At 36.5% G+C, this 16,298-nt stretch overlaps 1 protein-coding gene across 1 annotated transcript in view; it reads left to right on the forward strand.

The window, feature by feature from the left end:
* Nucleotides 1-14,107, forward strand: part of LOC150100341 (uncharacterized) — a 330,657-nt gene extending 316,550 nt beyond the window's left edge. The window contains exon 9 of the mRNA XM_090402716.1: nt 13,895-14,107. Coding sequence (XP_090258842.1) covers nt 13,895-13,965 — 71 coding nt within the window. The 3' untranslated portion in view covers nt 13,966-14,107. The remainder of the gene's footprint in view (nt 1-13,894) is intronic.
* The last annotated feature ends 2,191 nt before the right edge of the window (nt 14,108-16,298 follow it).

The raw sequence follows: 16,298 nt of genomic DNA on the forward strand, positions 1-16,298 counted from the left end.
AACTTTGTGCTTTATGTCATTATTGCGAAGTCATCTGCATAAGCAAATTTCCTTGAACTGATTAGGGGGAGATCATAAATATATAAATTGAACAACAATGGGGACAATACAGAGCCTTGAGGGAGTTCATTATTAAGCTTGTGTGGTCAATTTTTGAATGACCTACAAATACCTGTATCCATCTTTTATTGAGCATATTGTTCAATAAATTTACGAATCTTCTACGTGGAATCATCTTCAGAAATTTAAATAGCAGGTCCTTTCTCATACTGTGTCATATGCTGATGTTAAGTCAATAAGCACAGCAATAGATTTCAGATGTCTCTCAAAACCATTCTCAATCATTGATGTAGGAGCCAGTACTTGTTCACAACATCCTCTTCCTGGTCTGAAGCCTGCTTGCTCAGGAGGTATTAGGTTGCTTATGATGGGAGATATTCTGTTGTATATAATCCTTCCCATAAGATTAAGAGTAACATAACACTCATAAGAGCTATGGGGGTTGGTAGTTAGCTCTTAATGATGGATCTTCGCCTGGTTTTAAAATGGTTTTAAAAGTTTTAAAATTTTAAAATGGTTTTAAAAGGAAATCTTCCTTTTCTAAAGAGAAAAGGAAGATTTCCTGAAACTAAGATTTATTATATAGGTCAGTTAACCATTTTATGACATACATGCTGCAATTTTTAAAAAATTCTGGAAAAATTGCCAGCCTGGTTGGCTGAGTGGTTAGCATATCTGCTCTCCAGCCAAAAGGCTGTGGGTTCAAATCCTGCCATGGGCATGGATGTTTGTGATTGTCTGTAAAAATACTAGTGGTGGTGGTTGGCAGTAGATGGCTTTGGTGTAGATCATGAAGGTAGTTGCAGTTAGTGGAGTGAGTGATGGAGACGGAGAGTTGTAGAGTAGGTACCCTCCCTCGATGAGTCTTTGGACTCACTGGAGGTGTTATGTAATAATAATAAATTCCATCTTGTCCAGCAGTTTTACCATTCTTAAGTATTTTGATAGCCTCATTTACCCCTTCAATGGTAAATGGTCTGGAAAAGGTAGAATTTGGTTTTAAGATATCTTCTGTTTCAACAGTTGTGTGTTGATGTCTTTTACTGACTGGTGATCATTATTCTAACCGAATCTATTCTTCCTGTACCTCTAGGGATAGTTCTTTTTGCAGCTCCTTTAATCACTCCTATAAATCTATTGTAATTGTTAGGTATAGCTTTTATCCATCTGATATTGGCATCTACTTGTTCAGCAAAGTTCTTGCAGTTTGCCTTAATGAAGTTCCATCTAGGATTTGGGACAGACAACATAAGTGGTCTATGAATTCCTAGAAAATGTAAGATTGGTCTGTGCTGACTACTTGGGAAGGGCCCAAGAACTTTTCTATTTATGCTGAGACTTTGATGGTGATGATCCTTGGTTACAAAACAGAGATCTGGAGTATATCCTCTATGCCATCTAGCTGAAAAAAATAAAAGATAGGAGGTATCTTTAGCATCGTATATTAAGTTAAGGTCCTGGTCCTCCATCCATTCCACAAGCTTTTTACCATTACTATCATTATTATTATTACATGACACCTCCAGGTAGTCCAAGGGACTCATTGAGGGAGGGTACCTACTCTACAACTATAATAAATTTAGTTTAATCCTTTATCCAAGTGTGAGCAAACAAAGTTTGCGCCTGAAAGTATCTTCAGGACTGGGGTAAGGTAGTACAACACTAGGCAACTCGTTGCAAAGGGGGTAGTGGCCCTTGCCTTAATGCATAGCATTACACATATCTGCAAAGAAATGTGCTTTGTATTATGGGAGATACTCCACTTTTGCAACGAGTTGCCCGGTGTTGTACCACCTTCCACCTTATCCCAGTCCTGAAGATACTTTCAGGCGCAAACTTTGTTTGCTCACACTTGGATAAAGGATTAAACTAAATTTATTATAGTCTAACCAAGTGAAAAATAAACTTTTAACATCTTTCTCTAAATCTAAATCTCTAATTTAATAAAAAGGTGGCACACCATTTGGCAACTCCTATAGGTAGAGATGACCTTGTTAATGCTTCTGCCTGGTATCTCCACTTGGGCCTGGTTCCCGCTGAAGAGACCTCAACAAAGGTCGAAACTAATCTGAGTAGTGGCTCTTCCCTTAATGCATAACATTATACATATCCGCAAGGAGACGTGTTTTGCATTATGGGAGATACTGAGATAGGAGTGATGTTAGCTTGCTCCACCTTTGTAACGAGTTGCCCGGTGTTGTACTACCTTACCCCAGTCCTGAAGATACTTTCAGGTGCAAACTTTGTTTGCTCACACTTGGATAAAGGATTAAACTAAATTTATTATAGTCTAACCAAGTGAAAAATAAACTTCTACAACTCTGTCTCCACCACTCAATCCACCAACTACAACGAACCACAACTACCATCATCATCTACCGCCCACCACCACTAGCATTTCCACAGACAATCACAAGCATTCATGCCCATGACGGGATTCGAACCTTCAGCCTTTATGCTGGAGAGCGGATACGCTTGGCCAACCAGGCCACCATCATTTTCAGTATAACCCCCACAAATTGTGATGACTATTGAAATCCCCCAATATCACACATGGATATTGAAGATTGGTTAGAGGAGGTTTGAAGAAAATTATAGCTCATCAGTACCTTTTGAATTATTCCATTTCAAAAATTGGACTCTTTTCCTTCCAACAGTCATTGCATTAACACAAGATAGCATAGTAGATGCAGCGCTGGATGAGCAGGCACCTCATCTCCATTTGCAACCAGATGTGATGTCACCGGTAGATCAGTTTATAGATGTTCATGACTGAGGTATCAGCTATTTGGATAGTTATTGAGAATATATCAATATACCATATTAGTATAGCTAGTGTTACTGTTACTAAGAAGACAATTAGGTGAAATATCACCTGATTCAAAATGGGTGACATTTACACATACACATACATTTACACATACACATTCATTTACACATACAGGAACTGTATGTACATCCCATAGCATATCATGCATGTGAACAATAAGACTTATTTATGCCTGTGATTCTAGCAGGGAAAAGAGGAATTTTTTTTGAATAATTATATAGGGTATCTGATATGCAGAAAAGCTAATTTATGTTTAAGGCTTAAACAATAGAGTAGGATCGAATTCAAGAAAAGTTTTGGGAAATAGTGGAGAAAATGGAAAAGCTTGTGATAAGTACCTGCTACATTTCTGTTCGGGATTATTATTTAAAGCATGTTGTAACATAAAAATGTACATAACATCACACAGACAGATCATAAAAAAAAGAATCTCAGGTTATGTTAGTGTTGATAATGATGATGCCATCAGATTGTTCTGAGTGTAAAAGTGATCTGAAACAGGAAGTGATCACCACCTAAAACACAAAGCTTGAAAGGACTTGAATATGCCTAAAATTTCAAATTTAACATATCATGCAATTTCTTACCTTTTAGTTATAACAGTGCAACTGAAGAAAATTATAGCTCATCAGTACATTTTGAATTATTCCATTTCAAAAATTGGACTCTTTTCCTTTCAACGGTCATCACGTTAACACAAGATATCATAGTAGATACATCTCTGTATGAGCGGGCACCTCATCTCCATTTGCAACCAGATGTGATGTCACTGGTGGGGGGGGGGATGAAATGGAAGTTATGCACATTTGACATCAGGGTGACACATTCCTGGATCACAGCTTGCTAGTCGAATAATGGTGCCGATTCAACGTTCATTTATACATACAGGAACTATATGTACATTTCATACAGGAAAGGATATAAATTAAACCACCATAACACAAATAACATAGAAATAAGAAGCCTATTTGCTTCTCGTTTCATGCTTGCTGTCACCACACATAAAGCCTACAAGTCAAGCTCCCATATCTTTCATACTGTTATGGTAAGGTCGCTGGAAGAACAATACGGCTGACCACATTGTATTTGCCACACAGCACAAATGTTGTGAGTTGCATAGTAGCCATCAGTTTCCATCAAATCAAACACACATCAAGCTATGCATCAAAATGTAATGAACACAAGCAGCACACTGGAACAGATATAAATTAAACCACCATAACACAAATAACATAGAAATCAGAAGAGTATTTGCTGCTCATTTCGTGCTTGTTGCCACCACATACATAAGACACCGTTATCTTTGCATCTCTGGCAGAATATTTTGAGATTTATTTTAATTATTTATTTTTATCTTCACCATTGTATGTACTATATAGATGCAATATGGATAAAACTGTTTCTTTTGTGAATTAAATTCTAAATTGTCAGTAAGATAACTGCAGCTTATTGTAATTAAAATTATGTTGAAAAGTGCAGAAGATGAGTTGGGATTAACATAGATTTTGATATAAACTTAACTAATATATTTTCCAGGACAATTTTTACCTTTTCAGATGTATAATCAGTTGTACAAAACATATTATTTTATTTTATTATTGATGTTAGACCTCCATGGATTTAAAAGACTCATCATGTCCCACTGTCACAAGATCATCAAACAGTGCTTGAACTCATTTGCTGCTTCTACACTCACAATGCTCAGACAGTGCATTTTACCCACCACTTGTTCTCTAGGCAAAGAATCTACTCCTCCTGTGCATCCTTATCCTACTTCCAGAGATGGCCTATTGTTCTTTTCTATTTCCTCCATTTAGCAAAAATTCTCCACATTACTTTGGTAGCAATCCTAACTCACCAACTTATATATTTCTCAATGATATCCTCTCCCTTCCATCTCCTATTCACAAGGCTCTGCAAATGGCATTCTTCAGTCAGTCTCATATCCCACATTCCAGAGACCTGTCCACCGTAGTGAGTTCTCTCTAGATCCTCTTCAAGATATCCTCACCCACTTGTAAAACCAGGTAGCCTAATTGGGATACCAGAGTCCATATATGGCTCAATCAAGATCTTATACAATGGAATCATAGCCTCTTTACTTCTATATGTCAAGGCCATAATCCATTATGATGTCCACCAACTTCACTCAATCACCACTCCTAGATCACTCAACTACACCTCCTCCTCCCCCTTCAATCACCGCCAGCTGTATGCTCTGCATCTCATCCTTGCCTACCAAATTTCATAAACCTACACTTTTCAACACTGAAATGGGTAGCTCCACTTGTAAGGTTATAGTTGGTCACCAAAGTTATGTCTCCTAACTTCATCATCTACAAATAGCTACATATCTCCAGTTATGCATGACTCGATATTGTTAACATACAAGCTAAACAATACAAGTCTGATAGGGTAGTGAGAGCACAAATGGTGAATGAGTTTAAGTAGTGTATGATAGATTTTGTGTTGTCTAGCATGGACCTTCCACAATGAGTATTATGACTCCACGGAGTGTCCTGAATAATAATATGTCATTGAGTCCTTTGCCTTATTAATATCAGCCTTTACTTAATTCCTATATATACCTCTTGTTTGCCAACCTTCAATCCATACTCCACTATATCCTCTGTATTCAGTTGCTCCTCATGATGCCACATTTATGAGAATGAAATACCTTGATGAATTGCTCATTGAATACCTCAACTTTATCCCCTGCAGAGGTTATTTATCTATCATCTTCATCCATTAATGTCATCCTCTCATAATCATTCTTTTTTTCTACTTGCCAATAAAAAGAAGAATGAGTTATTTTATTGGCCAATTACTACTTATATTGCACTTTATCTTTGGCTACATTTACTGAGTCACCTTCTTGCCCTGCTCTTTATGTTTCTCATGCAACTGATAATAATTTTGTGCTGCCTTCCAACAGATTGCATAATATATTCGTTCATACATTTTCACCTACCTTCTTAAGCTTTATGATCTCCAAGCTGCCTCGTATACCTTTCATAATCATTGACCTTTTAGTTTCACGTGTCCCTTCCTCACTGAAGTCTTCACATGGTGGGCCACCATCCAAGTGGTCACCCGATGATCACTCTCTCAAATTAGAGAGACTTCATCTGCATCCAGTATCATCTCTCCATATTACCATAATTAAAATGACTCATAATGATCACCCTTATCTTGTTCACTAAGACAGTTTGCTATACGTTTCTTTTGTCTCTACCCTTCACATTCCCCAGCAACATCTAACTAAATATCTCATTCTATGAACCTTCACTATATGAAATGACTATGCCATTATAATAATTTTTTTTTAATCTTTGATAGCATTCTTGAGAAAGAGATAGTGTTAATTATTTTTCTCTTGTAGCCATTTTTTATAAAGGTTTTGCTTATAATTCTCATTAGAGCAAATCATTAGGGTCCTATATTTGAGTGTGCTGATGGCCCCCTTCCCCCCACCCATACTAGTTTTTTTGGATGGTAGTATGAGTGTGTGTGTGGGGGGGGGTTTACTGTAGACTGCGAAGGAAAGATATCCTGAAAGAAAATGTGCAACAAGTGTGTCCATAAAAGGAAGTGTTATTATTTTCAATCTAAATGATAAATTGGATGTATTTGCTTAAACCATAAACAAAATCATTTATTTCAATCAATATACTCTCTCTCAGATTCGATACAGTGTTTGGCACGGTCAGTTAATTCATTAAATGGAGGGTGGTTGATGGAGAGAAATGGAGGGTGGTTGATGGAGAGATATCAGAGAGTGGTTTATTCAGGAGTAGAGTCCACAAGACGGCCTGTGACTAGTGGTGTGCCACAAGGATCTGTTCTTGGACCACTGCTGTTTAATTTATTCATAAATGATATAGGGAAGGATCTGAGAGGAACAGTTCATTTGTTTGCGGATGATGCGAAGTTGGGTAGGGCAATAGTGAATGCAGATGACGTCAAAATTTTGCAGGATGATTTGGATAGATTGGAGGTCTGGGCTAGGGAGAATGGATGTCAATTTAATGTGGCAAAATGTAAGGTTATGCATTTTGGGGTGAAAAGATTGGAGGCAGTTTACTGCATTGGTGGAACTGTGCTCCAGGAAATTGATGAGGCACGAGATTTAGGAGTGTTGGTGGATAAGGAATTGAAATTTAGGGAACACATTGCAAAAGTGGCCAAATCAGCTCATCAAATCACTTGGTTGCTGAAGAATACGTTGACAAGCAGAGACAAGCAGGTTATTGTTCCTCTGTATCGAGCCTTGATAAGACCCCATCTCGACCACTGTGCTCAGATTTGGTCACCTAGGTTTCTTCTTGATGGGGAGGAGGTGGAGAGGATCCAGAGGCGAGTGACCAAGATGATAGCAGGTCTGTGGAATGAACCGTATGAGAACAGGTTGAGGATTTGTGGGTTGCAAAAATTGGTTGATAGGCGGAGGAGGGGAGATATGATTGAGACATTCAAATTACTGAAGGGTTTCTATAAAATTAATTCAGAAGATATTTTTGAGAACAGGACTGGTTGTGGGAGGACTAGGGGACATCCATGGAAACTGGGCAAAAGTGTGGTTAGTAAAGGTGTTAGAGCTGGGTTCTTTACTTTTAGAGTAGTGAATGAGTGGAATGCGCTTCCTGAGTCTGTGGTGGATGCTGTGACAGTGAATGAGTTTAAGGCGAGGTATGATAGATACTGTATGAATGTCGAATAGTTGTGATGAATATGATTTGGGGCCTCCCTCGATGAGTCTAATGACTCCCTGGAGTTGCCCGTAATAATAGTAATAGTAAATGAGTTTTTTTATATCGGTTTTTGGGATACTGTTGAGGGTCATGGTTACTGCTGCTTGAACGTTTTCAATGGTGTCTTATCGCTTTCCTTTCATTGGCAAATGAAGTCGGGGAAAGAGAAAGAAGTCACAGAGTGCTAAATCAGGTGAATACGGCAAGTGATCCAACACACAAACCTGGTTTTTGCTCAAAAACTGTCTCACAATGTTCGAACGATGAGATGGTGACTTATCGTGCAAAAGTGACCAGCTGCCTGCATCACGATATTCATGCCGTATGCGATGAATTCTTGCTATCAATCGCTTCAAAACTTCGAGATAAAACTCGCCATTGACCGTTTTTCTAGGCGGAATGAATTCTTTGTGGATAATGCCCCCGGGATTGTAGAAACAAATCAGCATTGTCTTTACTTTTGACTTCTCCAAGCAACTTTTTTTTGGATGCTCCTCTTCTGGTGGTCTCCACTCAGCACTCTGGCACTTTGTTTCGGGCTCATACTCAAAACACCACATTTTTGTCACCAGTAACGATCGTTTCAAGAAAGTGTGAGTCTTTACGATGGTTTTAATGAGGTCCTTGCAGTGTTCAATTCGATACATTTTTTGGTCGTCAGTCAACTTGTGGGGAACAAATCCCGAATTCAATTTATGAAGGGTCAAAATGTTGTGCACAGTTGATTTTGGAATTCCCAATTCATCTTCCCTCAATCTCATGGACGATTTTGGGTTTTCTTTGATGAAATCATGCACGTTTTGGATGTTAGCTTCGCTCAGTCCAGTTTTTGGACTGCCCGGCTTTTCGTTGTCCTCAAGCGTCTCACGACCACTTTGAAATCTCTTAAACCACTCGTAAACTGGAATATGGGATAAGCATTCATCACCGTATGCTTTTTTAAGTATTTGATGCATTTCGGTAAAACTTTTACCAAGTTTAACACAAAATTAATCAGCTCTCTGTTTGAAACTCATTTTCCAACCGTTCGTCAAAACACACTGTCACTCGGCACTATAACTCGGCTTCTAATGAAACAAATGTCATAAACAGTTGACACAACACTAATGAAGGTTGCTGCTTTTGACAACAAAAAGACACAACAGGTGGCGCCACTAGTTTCTTCTGTTTTCAAAAAGTTCGATTTCTTTTTGGACAGAGGGTGTATAGCTGCTATAGGCCAAATGGTGAATACATCATCAATATATCTGATCTAGACTTTGGGATTTTAGACTTGATGAATCTAGAGCTCACTACTCAAAGTCTTCCACATAAAAGTTAGCCATGAGGGAGGGGAAGGGGAGAAGTGAGAGCTCATTGCCATACCTTCTTTTTGTAAGTAGAGATTATTTTGCCATATAAAAATAACCAGAGAAATGTACATGAGCAAAGAGGAGTGTGATATTGGCAAAAATCTGTTCTATAGAAGAACAATGTCATTAATTGTGATATTTGTGAAAAGTGCAGTTACATCAGAGCTGACTAATAAATCTTTGTTGTCGAGTGTGATGTTCTTAATTTTGTTTATGAAGTGTTGTGTATTATTTATATAGGAGTGGGGAATGGCTAATTATCACAGCCAAGAAACTGACACCAGTTTCTTGGCTGTGATAATTATGGCTGTCATTCCTTCAGCTAATTGCAATGGTATTTTTGGAAGACTGTAAATTCTCGGAGTGCAAGCATAATGTGGTAACAGCTTTTTAAATGTTTCACTTTGCCACATTGTGACTAACTTAAATAATTCTGTTGTTTTCGTTTTACTCCAGATTGTTGGATTGTAGTTGACCAATTGGTATATATTCCTGTCAGATACAAATAGGTTAAGTTTTTTTTCTAGGTAAGTTGCTTCTACTACAGCTTATAAAATATTAATAGAAATGTCTAACATACTAAGTTATATTCTTCTTCTTCTTCTCTCTCTCTCTCTCTCTCTCCCGCATCATGTATGTGGATGATGAGGCTGACCGAACTCTTTCCACTTCTGTCTATCCCCGGAGAGTCTGAACAATTCTGTCCAGTTTGGTGTCATTTGTTGTGTTTTGTTTTTCAGGTCCTCTTTTATTGTCTATCCATCTAATTCTAGGCCGCCCTTTGGAACCTTTTATCTTCCATCATTGTATCCAGAGCTTTAGTTGGTAACCGTTCTGTGTCCATTCTGGTCACATGGCCAAACCATTACAGCCTTCTTTCTTGGAATGAATACTAAGTTACATTGTTATTGGAATGAATACTAAGTTATAATAAACCACTAAGTAGAAACCAAAACAAAGAAGAAATAATAGCCCTAAAATTTCTGAAAACTAACAAAGGCATCATTATTACCAACTCAGCAAAATTATTCCTACCATTGTAATGCTATCTTGATGAAAAAGGATGTATAATTCCAATAAGAAAAGAAGAACACATATAGCACATTAAATTTCTTCATTATAGAAAAACAGACCTTTCTGATCGTGCAATTCAAATGTGCCACAAAATTGACTGGAAGCATTCAGTCCTTATACCAAAACTTGGTAATGAAAGAAAGTTCAAAGAAGTTTGTGAAATGCAGATTCTTCATTCCAATTTCAAAAAGAATGAAGGATTAGCAATTCCAAGAGTCTGGAAGGTCTGTTTGCAACCCATATAGTATTGAAGTATACGAACAACAGAAGAAAAACATCTCCAAACACAAGAAAACCTGATCTATGGACAATAATCAGAAGCTAAAAATAATGGACTGCTGAGAATTTAACCAGTAGCAATTGATGTAATTCCACTTAATTATGATTATATATATATATATATATATATATATATATATATGTTAAAGATACCAAACTATTTTAAACCTGGTTTTACTCCATTTCCCAAGTAAGCAAACAGACAAACAAGTCAAGTTTGCACCTGCACGTATTGGAAGTCTAGCTGACCCTCAAAGTAGTGCAAGTCAAGGCAACTCATGTTAAAAGTAGAATAAGCTCTGATCACTAATCTTAATATTTACCCTTAATGCACAGCCCATCTCCTTGAGGAGATGTATGATGATATGTATTAAAGGCAAGGGGGCCACTACCCAGACTGGTTTCGACCTTTATTGAGGTCTCATCAGTGGGAGCCAGGCTAGAAATACCAAGATTTCAGTAATACAGAGCTTATAAGTATTTTACCAGAACAAGTTACCATAAGGTGTTTTAACATTATTAAATAAAAATCTCTGGATGAGATATAAATGTAGAAAGTATTTTACCTTGGGTATAATAAATGTTAAAGATACCAAGCTATTTTAAACATCCAGAGATTTTTATTTAATAAGGTTAAAACACCTTATGGTAACTTGTTCTGGTAAAATACTTATAAGCTCTATATTACTAAAATCTTGGTATTTCTAGCCTGGCTCCCACTGATGAGTTGGATAGTGGCCCTTGCCTTTAATACATAGCATCATACATCTCCTCAAGGAGATGGGCTGTGCATTAAGGGTAAATATTAAGAATAGTGATCAGAGCTTATTCTACTTTTACCATGAGTTGCCTTGACTTGCACTACTTTGAGGGTCAGCTACACTTCCAATACGTGCAGGTGCAAACTTGACTTGTTTGTCTGTTTGCTTACTTAGGAAATGGAGTAAAACCAGGTTTAAAATAGCTTGGTATCGTTAACATTTATTATACCCAAGGTAAAATACTTTCTACATATATATATATATGTATATATATATAAAGGAAAGGTTTATTATTATTACACAACTAGTTTCAGCTTTTGACAGCCTTCGTCAGGTGCACATTATAAAAGAAATAACCATTAAACATGGAAGAAACAACTGTAAACATCACGGAAAGTAAATGTATATATTTAACGTTAAAATGTTGCAGTCAACGTATTCAAAGCTGTTTCCTCATTGGCTACATTGTTAGATGTAAACTTAGGAAACACAGCATGGCACTTAATGCGTTTTAGAAACACTAACCTGTTGATGTCCAGGCCTATCTTCTTCAGTGTTTTCTGGAAATTTCTTATATTATTAAGAGAAGCCTTGTCATAAAGGCTATAGATGTATGGAGATTGATTTATCTATAGCCCTTACGATGAGGCTTCTCTTAATAATATAAGAAATTTCCAGAAAACACTGAAGAAGATAGGCCTGGACATCAACAGGTTAGTGTTTCTAAAACGCATTAAGTTCCATGCTGTGTTTCCTAAGTTTACACACACACACACGTCTAACAATGTAGCCAAAGAGGGAACAACGTAGCCAAAGAGAGAAAACGTTGCAGTCAACGAATACGTTGACTGCAACGTTTTAACGTTAAATATATACATTTACTTTCCATGATGTTTACAGTTGTTTCTTCCATGTTTAATGGTTATTTCTTTTATAATGTGCACTTACGAAGGATGTCAAAAGCTGAAACTAGTTGTGTGATAATAATAAACATTTTTTCCTTTTCTCTCGGTTTAAGTCATTCAATTCTTTTTAAATATATATATATATATAATTATTTATAATTATATATATATAAATTTAAATTTTGCTCTTCCTTTTTTTTTCCATCACCTGAGGTCAGGCTAGAGTGAATGGTGAATATAGTTATGCTGTAGCTTACTAAAGTGAATTTGTGATGTAGCTTTGTGTTTTAGATTATATAAACGTATTCCTGATGATGACCTTGATTATACAGGTTGAAACTTTGAGAGTTATTTTATCTTAGTTGTAAGTAAAGTAATTGCTCTAGCACAGCAGGTGTTTGTCTCCATAATTTCTAGACATTGAACTTTCAAACAGGAGAAAGAGGGGTGATATGAGAGAGAGAGACCTTGAAATTTCTGAAAGGATCATACAGGATACCAATAGATGAGGGGGGGGAGAAAAATTCTTTTTTTTTAATGAGGGTGGGAAGAGAATGAGAGGGCATCCATGGAAGTTGAGAATGAATGCAGTCAAGAAATGGGTGAGAGCTAGTTTCTCTCATAGAACAGTACGTGATTGGAATAGCTTGCCTTTGGAGGTGGTAAGTGCAAATAGCATGAATGAATTCAAGAGAATGTGTGACTTATGGTGTGAGTGATATGTGGCCTACCTTGACGAGGTCCTGTTTCTCTAGAGGTCTCCCATAACAAATTTAAATAGTTGCTATTTTTAGATATGGTATGTTCAGTATATACGGAATAAATTTGACATGCACATTTAAAAAATGCAGTATTTAACAGAATTGTTAAGTTTCTTTCTATAGTTCATAACTAAATATAGAAATAAACTTTAAAAAATTTCCAAAAATTTCGCAGATAACTTACGAGAATATAACTTTTGGTATTGAAATTACCTTAGTTTGCATTACTTAAAAGACACAATGCGAACATACAGGCTCTGAGGACCTTGTATATTTACCTTTTATTAGCGCTTAAATTAGGTTTCACTGGTCTACAGCTGTTTCAAACTATTGGTTCTAATCAGAGATCAGATTTAACAGCAAAAACTCTCTCAGTACCATAGCAATCCAGTGTCATAAAGTTAAATTCATCATAATTAAACTCTGAGTAGATACATAATTAGATTAACAGTAGAGCTGAAAGGCTTCAATTTGGCATAGGTAAGATGTTAAAATTAAAGATATTATATATTCAGCTATATTTTATAGCTACGATATAGAAAGAAATATATTCATTTTCGAAAAAGTTTTTAAGCCTCTTTCAATCTCTTCTTTTTTTTTTTCTCTCCTCAGCCTAATGGTTGGTGGGGGTAGTGATACTACATTATTAGGGAATAATAATAGAACAGAGTGGTTTCCCATTGCCTTCCTTCCTTCCTTCCTTGATAAGTATATTCTGTCTGTAGATATACGTGTTGATGGGGCTGTTTTCCTGTTTTAAAGGACAAAAAATCTGCGTTACTGGGGTGGGGGGGGAGCATCCAATTCTGTATGAGACCAGCTAGTTCACCTTCAATTGAAAAGCTGATAAACTGATAAAGGTTCTTTGTGCCATAGATGGGATTTGAACCAGGTGGTTCCAACCAAAGGGTTCCTTCAAAATGAACTAAACCACAGAGGCTCATTTTCTTTCTCTATTTGTCTATAAAATATGTCTGGATCCATAATATCATTTTAATAACTTAACTATACTTTCGGCTCTACACTTTGGTTCATGTAAAATTTTGAGCATAAATGATTTGCTATTGTAGTGGCAGATGCTTATTTTATTTTGCATCTAAATTGCTTTTTTATTTCAACAGAAGGAGCAGTTAGAGAGCATGCAGTGACACAAGACCCATCAGTTAAAGCATTGGAACAAGATTTGTTATAAGAGCTAAAATCCTATAATGGATATCTATTGTTAGTACAAAGTTTTCCTATTAACTAGACAAAAACAAGCATTAACTAACAATACCCATGCATTTTCCCCTCTCCATTAATTGAAAAAACATTATTCAATGATTTTGTTAAATATAAACCTGAGAATTTAAGAAGGATTTTTTATTATATATATATATATATTTTTTTTTTTTAATAAATTTTTTTCTTAAAATAGAAAGGAATTAGAAACAATTTTCTGTTAACTGAGTGTATAATTAAAAGTAGCAGTCCACTGAAATTAATGGCTTTCCATGAATACTGTATTTATTTTCATGTTCAAATTTCCATAGCCTCTGCTGTGATTCAGATCAAGAATCATCAGGATGGAACATTTTGAACATACACAATAGATTACCTTGTTCAAAAAAAAAAAAAAGAAACATGAAAAATACATCTGGAGCAGGCAACCAAAATGTGAACTCTCACAACATGCCTTGGAGAAAGAAGACTTCATGAGATGGAAGAAAGCTAGGCTACTTCACAAATCCCAGTTTAAATAGGAGAGACTGTTCATGTGTTGAGGCTTAAGTGCTGCGAGGACATCATGTAGGAAGCTTAATGGAATTTAAACAGCACTCAGAAAGGATTAAAAATGATTTTAATACTTCCAATATTTCGTTTGTCTCAGTCACTGAGACATCTTCAGGGATTACAAAAAACTAATGTAACACACACACAAATGCAACACAATACTAAGCTAAACACATGGGTGACTCTCAAGTCCTCTCTAGGTGGTGCGCCCTCTATGGGCGATTGTAGGCAGCCTAGAATGTAAAGTGGGATCTCTGATGATTAATGTTTCCTAATTTTTGGAAGTTTAATGCAATCGTATTTATTTAATACAGTTGCATAAATAAATAAATACAGTTGCATTTATTGTATTTCCTGAAAATTTGGGAAACATTAATCATCAGAGATCTCACCTTACATTCTAGGCTGCCTACAATCGCCCACAGAGGGCACGCCACCTAGATAGGACTTGAGAGTCACCCACATATTTAGCTTAGTATTGTGTTGCATTTGTGTGTGTGTGTGTTACATTAGTTTTTTGTAATTCCTGAAGATATCTCAGTGACTGAGATGAAATATTGGTAGTATTAAAATCATATTTAATCCTTTCTGAGTGCTGTTTAAATTCCATTAAGCCTCCTACATGAGGAGAGACTGTTCCTGGAAGTGACAGAAACCGGGTAATTATAACAGAATGAGAATAGAATCTTTCATAGATTCTACTCTCATTCTGTGCCCCACACCCTAAACCAGGCTGGCAATAATCATGTATAATCAACGTATAAGCCTTTCTACGAGAGTTACTGTCCTATTATAATCTCTACAGTCTTTCATACTCATCTATTTTGTTTCAAGAATAGATAAAGAGGAGGATAAATATCTGCCATCAAATTATCATCCCATCATTCTCAAATATAATGAGAGGGTCATCAACAGTCCAATTCTTTTCACAGCAAATCTTCTAGCCACACACCCCTGTGTGACTAGGAGAAAGCTGTGTAGTCCTTATTGACATTTCCACAATTTTTTAGTCTGGCATATAGACCTACTTACAAAACTTCTCTTGCCTGCTTTTCATCCTTTGTAATTGATAACCAGTTTCCTCTCCATTCATTCAATATATGTTATAGTAAGTGGCATCACCTTGTTTTCTTACCAGTGTTGGACTACCACTAAGTCTAAGTATTTTCACCTTCTTCCTCTTGTATATAAATTACCTTAAAGTGATCTCAAATTCTATGCAGTCTTGCTGATGACAATACACTACATTCCTCTTCTTCATCTGACAAACGTTGTGGTACTTAAGCATCAACATTTTCCATAATTCGTGTCTCAGTGATATTCTTAGTGTGTGTGTGTGTGTGTGTGTGTGTGTGTGTAGGGGATGGGGAGTTGGGATAATTGCATCTACTTTAAATCAAACATGGTCCTGTCTTCTTTTTTAAAAGAAAGATCTCACTTCATCTCCTCTTGCCTGTGATAATATCTTGACAAGATCAGATTTGTCTTCTTTGATCAATATATACTTTAATTCCTTTCATGGTACCAAAAATTGGTTCTTTTCCACTTAAGGCACCACTTTTCATGCGCAACTGCTAATGTTACATAAATTCTGACCTCTATAAAATTCTTAGTACATCCATAATGGGGACAGTTCAGTTAGTTTTTAATCCTTCTCTCAGAGACTCACTCCTACCACTTTCTCAGAGATGTTCTGTTTCTTTCCCATGCCATTTGTGAAGGGTTCACGGCTGCTATTCTCCTAAACTGGCT

This window comes from Typopeltis vanoorti, chromosome 13 (genome assembly GCF_054136105.1).
Source record: "Typopeltis vanoorti isolate ZY-2024b chromosome 13, IOZ_Tvanoo_1.0, whole genome shotgun sequence".
NCBI classification, from domain to species: domain Eukaryota; kingdom Metazoa; phylum Arthropoda; class Arachnida; order Uropygi; family Thelyphonidae; genus Typopeltis; species Typopeltis vanoorti.